Genomic DNA, 21,025 nt, shown 5'->3' on the forward strand with positions numbered 1-21,025 from the left:
TAGAGCCTATTGCTTTGCATCCTGGGCTTCCTTGGCGTTGGAAACATGGTGGGCGTCAGGGCCGCAAAGAACTTCCACCAGTTCCAGATAGAAGGATTTTAAGAGCAATTATTTTAGGCAATGAGAGAATTTTTCTACTGTATCTCCTGTGGACAGGGTGATCGATTCCATGTTTGACATGTAAATTTTTGTTGGGCAGTATAATGATACATCCATGGGGAACAGTAGTAATAAGGTACAAATAATTCCCACACTTTGTGCAAGCACTTACTTTGGAAAACTCCATACATCTGGCTTTCATATTTTCATTTAAGGAGTTCTTTTCCCAAAACGAGAGACTTGAAACCAGACCCACAGCTTTTGTCCTTGAGAAAAAGACTGAGAGCTTGACTTCATGTGTTTATTATTTAGGTAGGTAGCCTGAGATCATTCGGTAAAAGTTTAGGCCCGTTTTATGGTATTGTTTGCTTATTGGTAAAACTGACTTAAGGAAGAAGCCACCAACAACTAAAATGCACAGCCTTAGAGCAAACCAGAACTTTTTGTCTATTTTGAGGAACCGAGGAGGAAAGGGAGGCATGAGTCACTAAATGGTGATTTAATTTATAGGTCTGTCCATCGGGTTTTGAGAGGGCTGCTTCCGCTATAGACGCAGTTGACAAGTCAGGTGACCTTTGGTATTTAACCCTTCTGAACCTATTTCTTCATCTCACTAATCTTCACACAGAGTAGTGTGAGGATTAATTGACACGGTCATGCAAGTGAAAGTGGTTTGTGCTCTGAAAGCATTACAAATGGAAGAGCTGCTGTCTTGAAGGGCTTCCTTTCTCCAAGAAGATGTAGAACTATTTCTGGGGTCACCCTTGGTCTTGGTGAGCCCGTGGACGAGTCAGTCAAGTTTGGAATGTGCATTTAGTGGACCCATGGCCTTGACCCTATGATTTGGGATTTCTCAGGCTTCCATGTTAATTTAAAGCACTTCTTGCTCTTGGTAGCAGAGATGCTCTGCCTGAAGTCAGGGTTAGAACTGGAAGCCCTTTAGTCTTATTGTGTTGAGTATGGGCATAGCTTTTAGATACCACCGAGGATTTAGAGATTAGGAGTAGGGAAAGGAAAGTTCTCTGCAGAAAAATGGAGGACAAACTTTGGTCAGATGACAAGGTTCTGTAGGCCAGGGTTCTATTTGGTTGCAGGATCAAATGCCACACAACAGTTGTGTACACTTCTGTTTTCAAAGTAATTCCTAGCATTTCAGAAATTTAAGGACTAGAAATTGCAATTGGAAAGTCTAGTTTGAAATCTAATTTCTGTGAATTGACCAGATGACCCTTCCTGGGTTCAGCTCAGTCAGATGAGACCTAGCGTCAGCTACCCATTTAGTATCTCTGGGCTTTGGGATACTCATTTATAAACTTGGTGTTTGGTCTGTGTTCTGCAAGATCACTGTCTTCTCTTCTTAGTTACTTGTGTGTTCAGTGTAATTTAATAGCCAACTTACATGTTTCTGAGACACTTCCCTAGACAGAATACCTTTTCCTGGCCTTCAAAGAGCTAGTAGATAAAGTCAGCATGCTTGGACTTGCTTTCTCTTTTATAGCTGATACTCCACTTAAAGTTGTTATAGAATATTGATGGTACTGCTTGTGCTGTGCACGGCGTCTTTGTATCTTATTTATTTTACACCACTCGTAGTTTGTACCTCTTACTCCTCTTCCCCTATCTTGCCCCTCCCTTCCAACCCTCTTTTCACTGGAAACCATTAGTTTGTTCCCTGTATCTGTGCTTTGTTATATTCAGTTGTATGTTTTATTTTTTTAGAGTTCATATAAAGATGAAAACAGAATTTGTCTTCCTCTACTTATTTCACCAAGCATAATACCTTGCAGGTCCATCCATGTTGTTGCAAATGGCAGGATTTTCTCGTTTTCGCTGAGTGGTATTCCATTGTGTATATTGACAGCATCTCTTCTGTGTCCGTTCATCTCATCGTGGACACATCAGTTGCTTCCATGTCTTGGCTGTTGTAAACAATGCTGTGGTGGACACTGGGGTGCATATCTTTCTTTTCAAATTATTTCAAATGGTTTTTGTTTCCTTCAGATGTATACCCAACTGTGGAATTGCTGGATCATATGGTAGTTCCATTTGTATTTGACTTGGTTTTTTCTTGGGAATTGACCTTGTCTGGTAGAAGGACTGAGGTTGCCAGTTTTGCTTGTTTCACCTGTCGGGACTCCCTAACCTCTACCTGTGTGTACTGTGGCCTTTATGTTTCTTGCCCCTGCAGATTGTTTTACCAGCTCCAAAGGCACCAACCAAGGTTCCCTTGGCTGGACATAGACTGGTGATTAAAGACATGTTTGCTGGACAACTATGTACAGTACATTCTCTTTAGTCTTAATTTTATGGTCTTAATTTAAAAATACTGAGAGGGCTGATTTTGAAATGAGTCTGAAATTAATATAGGAGACCTTATATCAATAATTACTATGTACTTATTGGGTGAGTACCATGTGCCAATGTGCTGCAAGGTGTGAAGGACACATGATTGGGGAAAATGGGCATTTCTCATTGTATAATAAATTAAAATGTATATACTCCTTGATCAGCAGTTCTGAGTATCTGTCTCATAGGTAATCCTCACACATTGTTGAAATGATTTATACACAAAGATAGCCATTGTAGCATCATTTGCCCAGCAAAAGATTAGAAATAATTTAAAAGCCCAGTGAGGGACTGATTAATTAGATTAAGTGTGGAATGTTATGATTATATCCTACTCGTGTGTGTGTCTGTGAAATGTGTCAGTCCCTCAGTCGTGTCCAACTCTTTGCAACCCATGGACTGTAGCCCACCAGGCTCCTCTATCTATGGAGTTCTCCAGGCAAGAATACTGAAGTGGGTAGCCATCCCCTTCACCAGGAGATCGTCCCAACCCAGGGATCGAACCTAGGTCTCCTTCATTGCGGGCAAATTCTTTACCACTAGCACCACCTGGGAAATATGTGCCTGTGGGTCTGTATTTAATAGAGTATCTTCCTAAGGACACAAAAAACTGATGCCAATGGTTGCCTTGGGAAAAGATAACTGGGAGATTACTTTTGTAGCTTTTAAATGTATCCTGTATACAGATGCCATCTATCAAAAAAGACATTGTCATGCCCTGAAGGAGTCTGCAGTTTAGTTGGGCCATTGTAACGAAGCCCAGATAAGATATACAGAGAAAGTACTGGGGGTGAGTATTGGCTTTATGGGAAGATTGGTTGAAATGCTAAGCTCTGCTTGTGCAGTTGACTAGATTTGCCTAGTTGTCAGGACTGGCGGGTCTGAGCATCAGTGGGCTGGCTTCCAGCCTTAGCATCCCACCGGCAGAGGGCACGGGGATGAAGCAGTTTGCAGCCTTTGTCCCGCGGTGGTGGGAAGTGCCCACAGGCTGGACATCAGATCTGGATTGGGGTTCTGGCTCTGCCACTTGCCCACTTGGGGCAGGGATGCTGGAGACCCAGAGCCTAATTGTACTCATCCATAGATGAAGATAAGCCACCTCCCTCATGCGGTGCCGTGACCACTCCTGCAAACCATGAAGTGTTTTGCAAACACTAGTGGAGATAGAAGCTTCAAGGAATCTGCTGACTGGCAAGCGGGGACCAGAGGTGCAAATTTAAAAATTAGAGAGAAGTGAAAATGTATGTTTTCCTCCCCTCTGCCAAATAACTGGGCAGGAGTCATAAAATTAGATGTTAAATTAGAAAAGTAGACCCACTAAATTAGAATAGTAGTTTTGGAATCCTTGACCTTTGATCTTGGGACAGTCATTTCACCCTTTAGACCACTTTCCCTGTTTGAAAATGAAAGGGGCTATGTGTGTCCTCTGGGCCCCTCCAGTCACCACGTCCCGTGACAGTGTGGCATTAGCAGTAATTCCCGTCTCATCTGCGATGAGTCATACTGACTGAAAAGTCCACATGCAAGGAGGAAGTCTCTTGAGAATTTTCCTTGTGCTGGAGAATCTGAGCTTCTGGGGAGAAACTGGGGGTGGGGGCGGGATTGCTGCCACGAAGAGGGGAGACCAGAAAGGCAGGGTGAATGGAGATGGGTTGTCTTCTCCACCTCCAAAACCTCCTTTGATTTCTAGTATTCATACAGACTAGACGTTTGGAGAACGCCAGCTTACCCCTCGCTTACGTGGGTGGGACGCCCATGTGCTGTGGCCGGTGAGCTTTGCGGCTCCTCTGTGAGGTCTCTGCAGCTTGGTCACGCTTCCTCTGTGCTGTCTTGGCCCCTACATGCTTCTCTCCTCAGGTCTCGAAACTGAGATCAGAGACTGTCCTCTGTTGACCTCTGTGTCCCCAGCACCTAGCATAGTTCCAGGTCCCTGAGAGGTGAGCTGTGTGTTTGTATTAGATGGGTTGCTGGATTAATGATCCATTTATGTACGCTAATCTTATTAATCTTCACTACCACTTTTATTATAACTATCACCATTCTGGTACAGTGACATTTTAGCCATTAGTAGCTTATTATTTTGAGAAATATTTCATACTGAATAAAGTTAACACTAAAAAATAATTAAACAGACCCCCCCCCCGCCCTTTGTCATGTTGTTTTAACAGGATGTACCAAAAAAAGCTAAGTATTTTAGATAGCCTCTGTACATTCCAATATATGCGTATCTAAGATTCATCACTGTCACTTCCACAGGCACGCAGGTCTTGAGCTGGCAGCAAGAAACAGGAGGCCTGAATTGCTGGCCCACTTCTTACCTTTTAAAGCTAACTGTAAGCAGTTAAACCTGAAAAGGAGCTTTAAGATTAAAATAAATAATTTGTTTACAAATGCAGAATCCAAAGAGGGTGAAGGATTATTAAGGGGGTTTAGAAGTGGCAGGAGCAGCTAAGAGTTCCAGGGGTTCGAGCATGCTGGGGCACTGCCCTCCCTCGTGGGGGCGGGGGGCAGGGGCAGGAGACTGAGCAAGCAGGGCTGTTTGACCCCAAGGTGGGTGATGACCTGGTTAGTTCACACTCGGTTAATGTCAGCGTGTGTTGAGTGAAGTTAGAGAGTTAGAGCCAGTGCTCCTGCAGGTTCTGTTGATAAGAAAGGGTGTGTGTGTTTTCCTATGGAATCATTCTAGTAGTGGTAACAGACCTATTCACAAAGTTACTTTTATGTGTAGAGTGCAGCATCCAGAGCTGAATACCTTCATGGCTTGTTCAAAAATGGAGGTGAAAAAAATGGGTCCTGAAATTTGCTTATCAAACAAAGCCACTCAACATAGTGACTTACCCTTGGATAAGCCATTTGAGGCCCAACAGCTACTGCTGCTGCTAAGTCACTTCAGCCATGTCCGACTCTGTGCGACCCCATAGACGGCAGCTCACGAGGCTCTCCCGTCCCTGGGATTCTCCAGGCAAGAACACTGGAGTGGGTTGCCATTTCCTTCTCTAATGCATGAAAGTGAAAAGTGAAAGTGAAGTCGCTCAGTCGTGTCCGACTCTTGGCGACCCCATGGACTGCAGCCCACCAGGCTCCTCTGCCAATGGGATTTTCCAGGCAAGAGTACTGGAGTGGGGTGCCATTGCCTTCTACGGAGGCCCAACAGCAGCGTCCTGCAAAAATACTACAAACGAGCAGAAATTAACTCTGCTGGCATCCAGGTTTGAAACTTCCCATAGAAAAATCAGATTCACTTTTGGAATGAGTAGCAGTGGGATCACCTGCTGTTTTGGAAAGTAACTGTCCTTTCTGGTTTCTTTTTGGCCAAACACATATATGCCTCTTAGGAAAATAAACAGTCCAAATTCTTACTCTGTTCACTTTCAGGCTTTGCTTTATCTTTGCATCATGCTTTGCAGTGTACAGACAAGTGTAATAGATGAAAGTTCCAGTAAACTGGCTGGATCATGTTTCTCAGATTGAGTCACTGCTGAGAAACGTGTGAGCAGGAAGCAGCACATGAAAATGTACACAGTAACAAGCTGGCCTGTGAGGAAATGGGACCATTTTCTAGCTGAAAGACACAAGGGTAGGAGGATGTGTCTGCAACCCAGGGAGTAGCAAATTTGTGATCTAGGATTTTAAGTCATTGAATAATTCATGTTTTGGTGTGTTTAAGATTTTTTTTTAATGCTGTTAAAAACTGCTAGTTATTGAAGACTGGGGAAATAATCCTTAGTAAGTTTAGAAGGAAAACTTGGATTGGGGGTAACTATTATTGCCTATTAGGGGTCTCTGCTGACATATAAACTGGTTGCAAGGCCAGTTATTTTTTTAAAATAGAGCTGTAGTTACACAGAAATTAACCCAGTGACATTTACACTTGACCTCAGTGTCTGTAAGGCCTCTTCCACCTGTAACATTCTATGATTCTGTATAAATGTGTTTTTTTTTTTGACCTTTGTTTTTAACCACCTACTTCACAATTATTGTAGCAATATGCTCAGAAATATGCAAGTCAGATCAGTAGAATCAGAAGTACCTGAATGTGGGCAGACTATAAATAACAACCAGTCATCTGCCTTCTCTAGAATTCTGAAAACTATTGACCTTGTCTTGTGTATCTTCTTGTAATGAAGCAGGAGAGAAGTAAATAGGAGATAAATATTATGAAATAGAATAGTCATCAGCGAGATGTATTTCACACACACACCTGCTTGGTGTCACTTTGCCTTAGTGGTAAGGAGCCCTGCTGCAGGCTAGAGCTTGTAAATCAAGGAGGTCGTTTATGTCATTTCATCAGTTCTTCAGGGTTTAAGCGTCCCCTCGCTTGCTTTTGTACCTTCCTATAAGCTGTTGATTTGACCTGTGTTCTTAAGGGACGGTAGGATGTGATTCATGTTCCACCCAGTTTTGCCCAAAAATATTTGTGCAGCTTCTATGGAAAAAAATATTAAACCGGATTTCGCTTTTAGGTTAATAATATAACTGTCTGGGCGTGATATAAAGACTGAAATGTCTGAAAGTAAAAGTATTACTGGATGTAATTTAGACTCTGAATGCTAGTTGTTAATATTTGGGTGGCGAGATCAATATCAGGAGAATAAACTTTAAAAGATTTACTGTTTTCTTAGTCGAAATATATGATTTTAAGAAGGAATCACCTGGGACATTGTCTTAACACTTATACCGTGCGACTGGAAGTGAGGATCAGTTTTTTATTGTTTACAGAATTATCCTTGCAATTTTTAAAAAACACTTTATTAGAGAAACTTATGTTTAGAAGGAAACCCCCCGTCACCTTCCCTTCATCCTCTGGACAAAACAGAGGATGGGAGAGGGAAGAGAGGGAAAGGCTTGGGGGTACTGGTTTCATTTATACAAGTGAATGTATGTGATAGAAACCATTTCATTTTAGATATTTTTCTAAAGCCTTAGCTTACTGAATTGCTTTAATTTAGGAGTTCATAATACCTTTGCTTTATCTTTTCTGATTTGGGGGGAATCATCTGAGCATGATAAAATGCTAGTTTATTCAGAGCACTAAAATTAGCTTGCAAAAGACATTATTCTGGGATTCTATATTCAAGGGCTTTCTTCTTTGTTTATCCTGAACAAAGATGTTTGTTTTAAAATGGTCCAAGTTAATAGTCCAATTTCAGATTTCCCATGAAACGAGTAACAGATTACCCAGATGGCACACGATGATATATATACATTTTCCAGTTATGACTATTTCCACTGGGCCAGATGGCGATTTAATGTGAACTGTCAAACATTTCTTAGTATTCATACATGGTCTTATTTTGTCGAAGCCAAGCTAGCAACATAACTCAGGGGTCACGAAAGAACAACAGCAACAATAATTCAGACACCAAGTGTGGCACATGAAGGCTCACACCCAGTACCGCACTGCCCTCAGGAACTCTTTGAAGTTTAAGGAGATGCCTGTTGAAAAGCCATACATTCCCCCTCCCTCCCCAGACCTTTCTTCTCTGCCCTGTTGCAGGGCAGCTGTGCTTCCTCAGTGCCTCAGGGTGAAGTGTGCAAGAGCAGTTTCATTCTTCCTTGGCCATTTTCCTTCCACCCTGTCCATTGGCATGCTCTTGTTTGTTACAGGAACCATGCCAACTATTTCCCCTTAGATAGTTTGAGAGCTCTGCAGAGAGATGGGTCCTTTGTGGAGTAAGCCACGTGCCCAGTCACAGGGCTCCTTCAAGACAGCTTACTACATACAGTCCTTGGGCTGTGGGGCTCCCTGCCAGTGAGGCGTGTGTGGACAAACTTCTGCTGTTCTTAAATATTTGAATATTTCGTACAACAAATGCCCACCGATTTTTTTCTTCTGAAACTCAGGTGAAAATCTGAGTAATACAATGTATGATATATCAAGGCTATGACAAGCAACCCTTTGTTGCTGCATTCTAAATTTGATCAGAACACTTGTTTTAGGAATTCATAGTGGTTAAAACTCAGCTTTTTTTTTCAAGCAGATGTTTTCTTTTAGAGAGCTCTCATGGCAAGAATAAACATACAAACTTAAAAAATACAGAGCAAAACCTCTGAGAACACTTTGAAACCTGTTTTGGTCTGTGGTAATCTCCATGAAGGCTGCCCAGCCTGCATTGAGCAATTTGATGTTGTCACTGGAAATGACATTTTGTGTTTTATGTTTCCTGTTTGTTGATAAAGGCTCTATTAAGGTGCCCTTGCCTAATTACGTTATGGGGAGTTTTAAAACACTGAATTGGTTTGGAGCTGTGCATTGAAGGGCAGTCATATCAGAAATTGAGTAGCAATTGAGAGGGTGTTACTTGGGTACATGAAAGTTTACATAAATGTGTGTGTTGTCTACATTTATTTACAACACCCATTGCACATGCCCAGCGGTCAGTTTCCGACCTTCTTTAAGAAGGAACTAAGTAGCTTCAAGACCGAGTGTTGTTTCAAGGCTTCCACTCCGATTAGGTCTGCAACTTCATTCTCCTCCTTTGGCCTGGTGTTTGGTGTCACTTATGGCAAGCAGAAGGACCCATCCCCGTTGGGAGGCATATCAGTACTTGCATATACTTTACTTTTATAGAGAAAGTTCCTCCATGTTTCATTTGATCCACCAAAATCTGTATTATAGGGGTAGGATGGAATAGTTATAATTTATAGCTTAACTATCTGAACCCACTCAAGACATCTCATCTGATGAGGAGAGCAGGGAAAGGGAAAGAAGAGTTGTATCAACTCTTGGTGTGATTACCACTGATAGTTTTAGAATAAATTAGAAATTTTCCTCCTGCCCATAGTTCTGGGTTCTAGGGATACTTTGGACTCATCATATTTGTGAGGTGTTTCCAAAATAAATTCTTCAGTGCTCTTTCTTTTGTGGGAAAGCCAAAACCGGGTACTGGTTTTTATCCTGGGATCTCCTATCAAGGAAGCCCGCAGGCCCAGGCAGGCTGAGGAGCATGAGGGAGGGGTGTGGTCCGTGGCCCCCGGGTGCAGAGGCAAGTGTTGGGGTTTCTCTGTTGTGAATCTTCTGAAGAGTTCAATGCGCTTTCCATGTTCTGTTTTTGAGAAGGGTAGGAAAACAGACCTCATTTGAAACTGTGTGAGTACGCAATTCTTTAATTTTTAGAACAAGCCTTTAGTAGGAGTGAACGTGCCAACCATCTCCTTACTTAGCACCTTGTTAGCTCCGGTTTGGAGAATGGCCCGGACAGGATACTCAGCTGTATTTAGATTTCCCCAAGACACGGCCCAGCCTAATTAGAATTTTAGTGTGGGTTTCTGTGTACCTCGGGCCTTTCTCTTTCACATGGCCTTTGTGTAGACATGTCCATTGAGGGCAAAACAATTTTTAAAATGTAAATTATTCTCATGTTTTAGTGGGGAGCCTCCTGAGAAAAGTCATGTATGACTGAATGCTCCACGATTTCTATTTTGTTGGTTGTGGCCAGGAACATAATCCAGGTGAAAAGAAAGAGTTAGTGGCTCAGTCGTGTCCAACTCTTTGCAACCCCGTGGACTGTAGCTCACCTGTCCATGGCATTCTGCAGGCAACACTGGGGTGGCTTGCCATTTCCTCCTGCAGAGGATCTTCCCGACTCAGAGATTGAACCCATGTCTCTTACATGTCCTCCATCAGCAGGTGGGTTCTTTACCACAAACACCACGTGGGAAGCCCCCAACCTCTGTTCTGGTACTTTCCAGTAGTATCTAAGCCTCAGTATACTTACCTGTAAAACAGGGATACATGTTTTCTTCATGTGGTTTTGAGACTTGGTTTGTATATATCTGAAGTACTTAAAACAATGCTTGGCACATATAGAAAGATCTTAATAGATGTTGCCTTAAAAAACAGGTATACCCTAGCCAGTTCTCAAGAGCTACAGATACTGCTTTAACTACAGCTGCTGCTGTGTGTGCTTTGTACTCTTAAGTTATACTGTTTAAAGCTAGGATAACGTATCTCATGGGTAGGATTTCATAGCTTTTAAGATTCGAACACCAACTTCCAATCAAGGCTAGAGGTGGCGCTACTCTCCAGCCAGCTGGGCTGCCTCTAGGTTGCGCATTCTGTGCTTGTACTCAGTTGGGTGAAATACCTGACTGCTCAGCTAAGGAACTACCACGCTGTTCCTGCCCTTTGGAGGCTGAAGATAATAGAGCTGTGAATGCACCAGGCAGCCCAGTGCTACTGGCCGTTGTCCGAACTGCAATACAAAGTTCGATGTTTGCACACTGAATCTACCGGCCTTCGGCCCCAATTCCCTTTCTCTGTCTTGATTTTTCCAACCTCCATCTCATTGTTTTAAATGTAAATGATCTGTTAAATAGAAATATTTAAATTTCCCATTCAGAATTTAACAAAAACTTAAATTTTAAATCAGAAAAAAAATTGTTTTTGACATTTATAGTTAGAAAATGTGGCCATGGACCTAAGCCTAGGCTTGTTATATAAATCAGAATAACCAATCCCTCATTATAAGATTGTCCCCTTATGTTAGAATGCATCACCTTCCATTGTTCCCTGGAGCCATGTTTTTTTGGCATGTGTTACAAAGAGGGGAAACAGTGGAAATAGTGTCAGACTTTATTTTTCTGGGCTCCAAAATCACTACAGATGGTGACTGCAGCCATGAAATTAAAAGACGCTTACTCCTTGGAAGGAAAGTTATGACCAACCTAGATAGCATATTGAAAAGCAGAGACATTACTTTGCCAACAAAGGTCCATCTAGTCAAGGCTATGGTTTTTCCTGTGGTCATGTATGGATGTGAGAGTTGGACTGTGAAGAAGACTGAGCGCCGAAGAATTGATGCTTTTGAACTGTGGTGTTGGAGAAGACTCTTGAGAGTCCCTTGGACTGCAAGGAGATCCAACCAGTCCATTCTGAAGGAGATCAGCCCTGGGATTTCTTTGGAAGGAAAGATGCTAAAGCTGAAACTCCAGTACTTTGGCCACCTCATGGAAAGAGTTGACTCACTGGAAAAGACTGATGCTGGGAGGGATTGGGGGCATGAGGAGAAGGGGACGACAGAGGATGAGATGGCTGGATGGCATCACTGACTCGCTGGACGTGAGTCTGAGTGAACGCCGGGAGTTGGTGATGGACAAGGAAGCCTGGCGTTCTGCAATTCATGGGGTTGCAAAGAGTCGGACACGACTGAGCGACCTGATCTGATCTGATTAAGAGGGTTATCTATCAGGAGTGAGCCTAGTGGGCACTACCCCTTTTGCAATTCTTCTGACAGCCTATTGCTTTAACACACATCACAAGATTAACAGTCCCTAGGACTTGACCTTACCAACGTGATCATACCTCAGGAGCTAAAACTCAGATCAAGAGTAAATTGTTTTTAGTAAGTAACCACGGAGACAAATGTAGCAAGAAATGCTAAGCAAAAGATAATCCACTGTAGGCAAAGACCAAAAGAAAAGTGGTTTCTCACAACTGCAAGATCGAAAGTTTAACTTGCAGTTTTTTTCCCCTCTGTAAACTGGCATTTGCTAAGCAAATTGAGGAGGAAATTCCACATATTCAGTCATGTTCTTCAGACTCCATTTGTCATGATAAACCACTGGCTCAGGGTGCTTGCTCTAATTTTTCTGTTCCATCAAACAAGTGTGGGGTTTCTTTTGATTCAAGAACATTAACATGCAACATCTGTTACTTTGCTTTTAGTGACCTCTACCATCACCCAATTCATTAATAATCCAAGTAGTAAATGGTAAGAATGGATAGCTATGTTTGAAGGTGATTTTTTTAAGAAAAATGAATACATGCAGACACTAGGTACAATTACTGTGCCCTTCCAGAACACTGGATTTATGTTCCCATTCAGATTTTATTTGTAATCTCCCTACCCCCTATTATCAGCAGTGGTCTAAATTATGTTACCTACTATTTTAAAACCATTTTAACCATGGTCTCTCTCCTTCCTTTTTTGTTTTAAACATAGGACATGGATTTGATTGACATACTTTGGAGGCAAGATATAGATCTCGGGGTAAGTCGAGAGGTATTTGACTTCAGTCAACGACAGAAGGAGCATGAGCTGGAAAAACAGAAAAAACTTGAAAAGGAAAGACAAGAACAACTCCAAAAGGAGCAAGAGAAAGCCTTTTTTGCTCAGTTACAACTAGATGAAGAGACCGGCGAATTCCTCCCCATTCAGCCAGCACAACACATACCATCAGAAACCAGTGGGTCTGCCAACTACTCCCAGGTACAGGGCGCACCCAGTTCTTGGGAAGGTGTGGGCCAGGACCCAAAGAACATGGACCCAGAGGTTAATCTGAGTTCGAGCTTTGTCTTTTACTTCAAGGCCTTATCAAAAGTCAACCTCCCAACCTCAGCCTCCTGATGAGTTCAATGCCTGACTGACCTCACCTCAGAGTGTAACAATTAGGACATATATATTACAGGGAAGAGCTCTTTATAAGCTATAAAAAACACTGTTATTGTATCAAGCAGCTGCAACAGCCCTGACAGTAGTAGAACTGTTGTAGTAGGATTACTCATGGTACTGGGACAAGTACTGCTTTAATATTGATTAATCAACACAACAATTATATGAATTACCATTATCCTATTTTACAGATGAGCAACTGCAGCTCAAAGAGGTTAAATAACCTGCCCAGAAACTGGGCAATAAATTGAAGGGGCCACGATTTGAAACCAGAGAGTCTGCTTTGATTCTGTGCTCTTTACTTAATTGACTTCTAGAGAGATATTTGATTAACTAGATTGTAAACATTTTATGAACACTGAACAATTTTTTTCTTCTTCTGTGTCTTTCCCTTTTGTGCAGGTAGCCCCCATTCCCAAAGCAGATGATTTGTACTTCGATGACTGCATGCAGCTTTTGGCAGAGACATTCCCGTTTGTAGATGACAATGAGGTATTAACATCTGGTTAACAGCAGATCTCCATAACTGTATCTAATATACCCTATATTGGTCCCGTTGGTGCAGTGGTCCCCAGCCTTTTTGGCACCAGGGACCAGTTTTGTGGAAGACAGTTTTTCCACGGACTGGTGAGGTGAGGACAGTTCCAAGATGATTTCAAGGGCATTACATTTATGTGCACTTATTTTCTCTTACTACATCAGTTCTACCTCAGATCATCAGGCATTAGGTCCCAAAGGTTGGGGACCCCTGCCTTGATGAATCTCTATTAAAAACATAAAACAGCATTTTAGGAGCAAAAATTTATCACGGAAACCTCAGCCTATAGGTAACAATTTGGAGGGAAAAAACCCAACCTTCCTCTGGCCATATAATGCAGAACCACAACAAATGTTTACTCCTGCATAGCCAGAAGCATGCATGCATCAGCAAAACCATGGAAGCAAATAACTCATTTGTTATAGGTACTTAGATTTCTTTGAGTAGAAAGCAAGCTAGGTAGTAAAACCAAGACTTGTTCAGTTAACAATTTTAATAATTTATTTTCTGAATCACTATACTAGGTGTTACATAGATACAAATTCAATTCTAAAGATTGTTCTTAAGCATTTTGAAATTTACCTTCAAATGCACAGGGTAAAGCAGTTAAGCTAAGGAATAAACTTGGAGTCAGTTGGGCAAGACAAAAAAGATTTGTTTGATCATATAGAACTAACAGTTATGACAAATAGGGAACTGCAGCCAATTCCAACTTCAGATGTTGTGATGGCCTTGGAGCGTACCCACCCACTGTTGGTGGCAGATTCATATACAAATGCCTTCTCAATTTTAGGTTTCTTCGGCTACGTTTCAATCACTTGTTCCTGATGTTCCCAGCCACATCGAGAGCCCCGTCTTCAGTGCTCCTCCTCAGGCCCAGTCACCTGAAACTCTGATAGTTCAGGTAGCCACTGCTGTTTTGGACGATATGCAGGCCATTGAGCAAGTTTGGGAGGAACTATTATCCATTCCAGAATTACAGGTAACGAAGATGTAGTATAATGAGTACCAAACATGCTATTTTATATTCAGTCCCTTTAAATTAGTCATCCCAGCTATTTATTATTTATATGCCACCTACTTATAGGAAGAATTGGAAGGTGCTTTTAAATTAGTCAGGATAGCCTGGGCACCATGCTTACTTCAGTGAACTTTTGTTAAATGGACTGGATGTCCTGAGGATAGATCAGGTTATATACGTTCTTATCTGGGAACTCTGAAAATGTTACATATGCTTACGCATTAACTATCCATTGGAAATGGGAATTATCTCTGAATTCTGGAGGAGCTTGGTGAGAAATCAGGGTGGGTGGGTGGGGAGAGAACCGTCAGATACGGATTATCAACTATTAAAAACAGCTCAACCTTGATTTACATAGTATGAACTTCTTTTCCACACAGTGTCTTAATATTCAAAATGACAAGCTGGCTGAGACTAGTACAGTTTCAAGTCCAGAAACCAAAGTGACAGAAATTGACAATTATCATTTCTATTCATCAATGCCCTCACTGGATAAAGAAGTAGGTAACTGCAGCCCACCTTTTCTCAACGCTTTTGAGGATTCCTTCAGCAGCATCCTCTCCACTGAAGACTCCAGCCAGTTGACAGTGAACTCATTAAATTCAAGTGCCACAGTAAATACAGATTTTGGTGATGAATTTTATTCTGCTTTTGTAGCAGAGCCCAGTACCAGCAACAGCATGCCCTCCTCTGCTACTTTAAGCCAGTCACTCTCTGAACTTCTAAACGGGCCCATTGATCTCTCTGATCTGTCACTTTGTAAAGCCTTCAATCAAAACCACCCTGAAAGCACAACAGCAGAATTCAATGATTCTGACTCTGGCATTTCACTGAACACAACAAGTCCAAGCATGGCATCACCAGACCACTCAGTGGAATCTTCTATCTATGGAGACACATTGCTTGGCTTCAGTGATTCTGAAATGGAAGAGATAGATAGTACCCCTGGAAACATCAAACAGAAGGGTCCCAAAACACAGTCAGCGTGGCCTTCTGGGGACCCAGTCCAACCTTTGTCATCATCACAGGGGAACAGCGCTGCAGCACGTGATTCCCAGTGTGAAAATGCACCAAAGAAAGAAGTGCCTGTAAGTCCTGGTCATCGAAAAACCCCATTCACTAAAGACAAACATTCAAACCGCTTGGAGGCTCACCTCACAAGAGATGAACTACGGGCAAAAGCTCTCCATATCCCATTCCCTGTAGAAAAGATCATTAACCTCCCAGTTGAGGACTTCAATGAAATGATGTCCAAGGAGCAATTCAACGAGGCTCAACTTGCATTAATTAGAGACATACGTAGGAGGGGTAAGAATAAAGTGGCTGCTCAGAATTGCAGAAAAAGAAAACTGGAAAATATAGTGGAACTGGAGCAAGATTTAGATCATTTAAAAGATGAAAAAGAAAAATTGCTCAAAGAAAGAGGAGAAAATGACAAAAGCCTCCATCTACTGAAAAAACAACTCAGCACCTTGTATCTTGAAGTCTTCAGCATGCTACGTGATGAAAATGGAAAGCCTTACTCTCCAAGTGAATACTCCTTGCAGCAAACAAGCGATGGCAATGTATTCCTTGTTCCCAAAAGTAAGAGGCCAGATATTAAGAAAAACTAGATTTTGACCTTTTCTGATCTAGTGATTTTGGGTTTTTTTGTACTGTTATACTAAAAAAGCTCCTACTGTGATGTGAAATGCAGAAATATACTTTATAAGTAATTCTATGCAAAATTATACTCAACTAATGTAGAAAATATAAAACTTTAAAAAGCATTAAAATAAGTTATCAGTATGCTGAATCAGTAGTTTCACTTTAACTTTGTAAACTTAAAATTTCTTAGAACACCATTTGGGCTAGTTTCTATATACTGTAAATACTACAAAAACTCCTTATTTATACTGTTCTTATCTCATTTGTTATGTTCATAGATTTATATGATACATCTGGCTAAAAAGCAAATTGTTGCAAAACTAACCACTATGTACTTTTTTTTATAAATACCGTATGAACAAAAAAAAAATGGCATTTTTTTATATTAAATTGTTTAGCTCTGGCAAAAGACAATTTAGTTGAAAAGCTGGTACTAATAAAGGACTATCAGGACTGTTCTAGTATTTCCTTGAAGTTCATTCACGACCTTACATGACAATATCTAGCATCACACTAAATTGGCGCTGGTGTATATCAGAAAGATTTTTCTATTCAAGTGTATTTCAACCAAGAAAAATGCTGTATATACCTCGACATGAAAAACTAGTTCTTTTATTCATATTTGAAGAACCATTCTATTAGCAACGAGTATTAGACACAGGAAGTTGTAGTCTGGGGGCCTGTTTGAGGAACTATATGGCTGAACGTGGAGTGGGAGAAAGGGGGTAGGTTGGTAAGATAGGACACAGCACAGATCCTTGTTAAGCCTTCATGAGCCTGGCTTTTGCCTACTAGAGAACTACTGGAGGGATTAAGCAGGAGTAACATCAGAGTTAAAGTCTCCTCTGCCTTGTATGTCTGTAATAGTCTCAAGAGCAAAGAAAGGTCGGAGCAGACCAATGGGGAGGCTCTGAAGTGCTCACATGGGACATGGTGTCTCCATCTGGGGTTACAGCAGTGAGAAGGCAGTGGATTCTGCACATTTCTAAGGTAGAGCTAAAAGGATTTTCCAACAGAATGGATGCAGGGTGAAGGAGACCCAAGTACTTGAACATCGGAAAGAACCGAGTTGCCTAGACACGGTTGAGACTGGCTAAGAGGTCTAGGTGGGAAAATCAGTTCACTGTGGGACACATTCTATGATTAAATACATAAATAGCAAGTACAAAATTAAAGCCCTTTAAAACTAGGAGAATCTGCAGGCCACCCACACAAACATTCACAGCACTCATCATTTCATCTAATCAAATGTCTGACTCATGTCATGTTTAAATTCAAGTGGGAAAATAGAAGTTATCTGAGGGTTAAGCATGTTTAGAGGTTATTCAGAGTCCTATCAATCTGTTGGGAGCAAGACAGGTCTACATGCCCTACAGCCCGGTTGCCTGGGCTGCTGCCATTTCCCAAGAATGACTTCCAGTGAGGCAAAGCACCCTGCTTACTTATCTGTAAATCAGGGATAAATATGCAGTGAATTACTCCAAAAAAACAAATATAGAGCCTAGCTAATAGCAAGCACTCTATAAATGATATTTTCTTTGGCCCTACATTAGCAAGAGAAAGGAACTGGTTGAATTACCTTATTAAGAATTTGACTCAGATGACGAAGGGAAAGTTCAGAGATGGAAAACGACTAAGGGTTAATCTAGGCATTCAAATGTAGACCCTGCTGGGGACTTCCCTGGCGGCCCAGATGGTAAAGAATCCACCTACAATGTGAGACACTCAGGGTTCAACCTCTGGGTCAGGAAGATCCCCTGGAGAAGGGACTGGCTACTCACTCCAGTACCCTTGCCTGGAAATACCTATAAACAGGAGCCTCATGGGGTGTAGTCCATGGGGTCACAAAAAAGTCGACACAACTTAGTGACTATGTGACCAAAAATTCCTTCCCACAATGGTATTGAGATAGATCCCATCTTGAATAAAGTACCCTTAAATAAAATATTGGCTGAGGGTGATGGCAACAATCTTATCAGCAGCCACCATCTGGAGCACCTGGAATTCACTTTAGCATATATTAACCCCCCACCCCCCCCCCACACACACACTGTCCCCCAACACAGGGGAGGAACACTCTACTAGAATGACAGCAGATAATTTCACTCCCATTCATTCTTTGAGTTAGTCCTATCTGGAAATACTTTAAGACAACCAATCACATCTCAGTACCTAAGAATTATTCTGAAGTACTATACATACTGCATTACACAAAACCAGAATTTTAAAATCTAACAAATTCTAAGTGACCCGTGACTAAAAGTAGATTTCATCTCGATCAAGATTTGAAATGTATTTATCACTAACTCCTCAAACTTTGTTATCCGATTGTTAAACCCTAAACTCAGCTCAAATTTTCAAAATGTGTACCAACGCCTTTCACATCAAGGTATAGCAAGCATTCTATTAGAAATAATTTCATGATAATCCATTTGTTGTATAGAACTCTTGCAAGATTTCTCCTGAAGCCTGTGGCGTGGCCCCTCTGCTGCTGCTGCTAAGTCGCATTCGACTCTGTGCAACCCCATGGACAGCAGCCCACCAGGCTCCCCCGTCCCTGGGATTCTCCAGGCAAGAACACTGGAGTGGGTTGCCATTTCCTTCTCCAATGCAGGAAAGTGAAAAGTCAAAGTGAAATCGCTCAGTCATATCCAACTCTTAGCAACCCCATGGACTGCAGCCTACCAGGCTCCCCATCCCTGGGATTCTCCAGGCGAGAACACTGGAGTGGGTTGCCATTTCCTTCTCCAATGCATGAAAAGTGAAAAGTCAAAGTTAAGTCGTTCAGTCGTATCTGACTCCTAGCGACCCCATGGACTGCAGCCTGCCAGGCTCTTCCGTCCATGGGATTTTCCAGGCAAGAGTACTGGAGTTGGGTGCCATCGCGTTCTCCGGGCGTGGCCCCTCAAAGTACCTTAAACTTACATACCCATTCTTTTAAGTCTCAGAACATACACAAAATATTCTCAAAGATATTACTAGGTCAATTCCAGCTTTTTAACACTCTTGAGAACTGGGGAAAATTTAGACAAGAACTTTGATTCTACATGGAGGGAAAAACCTCCCATTAGCATGAACTTTGTCCCCCTCTAAAAAAAATACTATCTTTAGGAACCATGAAACAGGTACAAGCTTTAGCTCTTTAAATCCTGTCAGATTTAACCTTCAGACTTACTAGATCACTAGACTACTGTTGCCAAGTTATCTCAAAATGCCACTTATCCACAACTTCAAGGTTAAACAGCACTAGGCTTATTTGATGCCTAGCGTACATACTGCTGAGTCAAACTAATTCTTAATAACCATTTTCAAAGTAAGATTTAATTCTACATAATTGATGCATATAAAAACATTCTAAGGGGACCGCTACCATCACCAAACTGCCAAAGGGAGCATGGCATATAAAGACTTGATCATGGTCACAAAACTATTTGAAAACTCCTGACTGTATATTTTCCAATACTTAATAAAGGGTGTTAAGACAACTGAGGTTAAATGCAAATAACCTGTCAAGAGTACTTTTGATGCAGTTAACTCGAAATTTTTAGCCGAATGGACTAATTCAACAATGTATTTTTTAAATGAAAATTACATGTATCCTACTTTTCAGATACAGCTAACATCCGATAGAATCTGTAATCCTTGTGATAAGCCCAAACTATTGTCTATATACATGGATGTGCTGAAATTTTACCATTTCTCCATAAGCTGTCCACATCCTTGTACATTAACATTATTCACATTACCAATAAACTTAAAACCAGTACAGATAAATCCGTTATTTCCCAAGCAGCTTTCAGTGTCGTGCCAGGCAAACAGATTAATGCACCCTTGCCCCTGACTGAAAAAGCAGTGAACAAAACTGGCATTTTACACCTACTACTTTACTCTTCCCCCAACCCTTGGGACTTCATACTCAGTCCGAAGTTCAATTAACCTAATGTATTACCTGGATCCCACTTTTAATTCTAGTACACGGGAGAGTCCAATTTGTCTTGACTCAACATTTTGCATTTTCATTCTGAGAAAATAGCTTACTTAACTACTCAAGCATTAAACTCAATTTATAACCTACAGCTTCACAGAATAGAAAGCCACTGCCATTATTCTAGGAAAGCAGGATTGAATAAAAGCAAAATGTATCAAAATCCTGTTAACAGCCAAAAATCCTCAAGACTGTGTCAATTCACAAAACATTTAACATGTTAATAGCTATCAATGCAAAGAGCCTAAAGTGTTATCTTTTCCCAACCCTTCAATGAAAAAAATGCTCAATTGCCTTTCTTGAAGTTGAGAAACCAAGTACTTTTGGCTTCCCTGGCAGTCCAGTGGTTAAGGATCTGCCTTGCAATGGGGGGAGGAGGGACATACAGGTTTGATCCCTGGTTAAGATCCCACATGCCAGAGAAACTAAGCCTCTGTGCCACAACTACTGAGCCCTTGAGAGCCTGTTTCTCAAGATTAGAAGCCCTCAGATCACTAGAGTAGCTAGCCCCACTTAGCGCAACTCAAGAACGCCCACTACAGAAGACTTGGCACAGCCAAAAATAAAAAACCCAAATACATGAGTACCTTATAACATTTGGAATCCCCTTTCCTCTGATTTGCTTATTCACGTAACTGCTTAACTAAAATTTTTCTCCAAGGAAAAGTCGATGCACTCCTCACCAATCACCTGAATTATCACTCAAAATCCTTAAGTGGCAGTAAAATTTCCCACACCTATCCCTCATGTGATGTTTACCACCTTTAACTGATAATGTGAAGGCTCATTCCAGGTTTCTAACATCCACCTATTCACCATTGAAATCACATGAACACTGTGAAGTGACAAAACCACACACACATTTCTAAAAATATTTTAATGAAAAAGTTCTTTCTGTAAACATTTCATTATACTACAAATAAAACATTTGAATCCATTACAGACCACCTCTTAAAGTCTTATAAATCAGAGTAAAACATTGATTGGAAAGAAAT

At 41.4% G+C, this 21,025-nt stretch overlaps 1 protein-coding gene across 4 annotated transcripts in view; it reads left to right on the top strand.

Annotated features, from left to right (window-relative positions):
* The window catches only part of NFE2L2 (NFE2 like bZIP transcription factor 2), a 33,118-nt gene extending 16,615 nt beyond the window's left edge, over positions 1 to 16,503 (top strand). For all 4 annotated transcript variants that reach the window (XM_055572124.1, XM_055572126.1, XM_055572125.1 and 1 more), the window contains exons 2-5: positions 12,390 to 12,656; positions 13,242 to 13,331; positions 14,171 to 14,359; positions 14,779 to 16,503. In XM_055572124.1, coding sequence (XP_055428099.1) covers positions 12,390 to 12,656; positions 13,242 to 13,331; positions 14,171 to 14,359; positions 14,779 to 16,011 — 1,779 coding nt within the window. In that variant the 3' untranslated portion in view covers positions 16,012 to 16,503. The remainder of the gene's footprint in view (positions 1 to 12,389; positions 12,657 to 13,241; positions 13,332 to 14,170; positions 14,360 to 14,778) is intronic.
* The last annotated feature ends 4,522 nt before the right edge of the window (positions 16,504 to 21,025 follow it).

This window comes from Bubalus kerabau, chromosome 3, assembly GCF_029407905.1.
Source record: "Bubalus kerabau isolate K-KA32 ecotype Philippines breed swamp buffalo chromosome 3, PCC_UOA_SB_1v2, whole genome shotgun sequence".
NCBI classification, from domain to species: domain Eukaryota; kingdom Metazoa; phylum Chordata; class Mammalia; order Artiodactyla; family Bovidae; genus Bubalus; species Bubalus kerabau.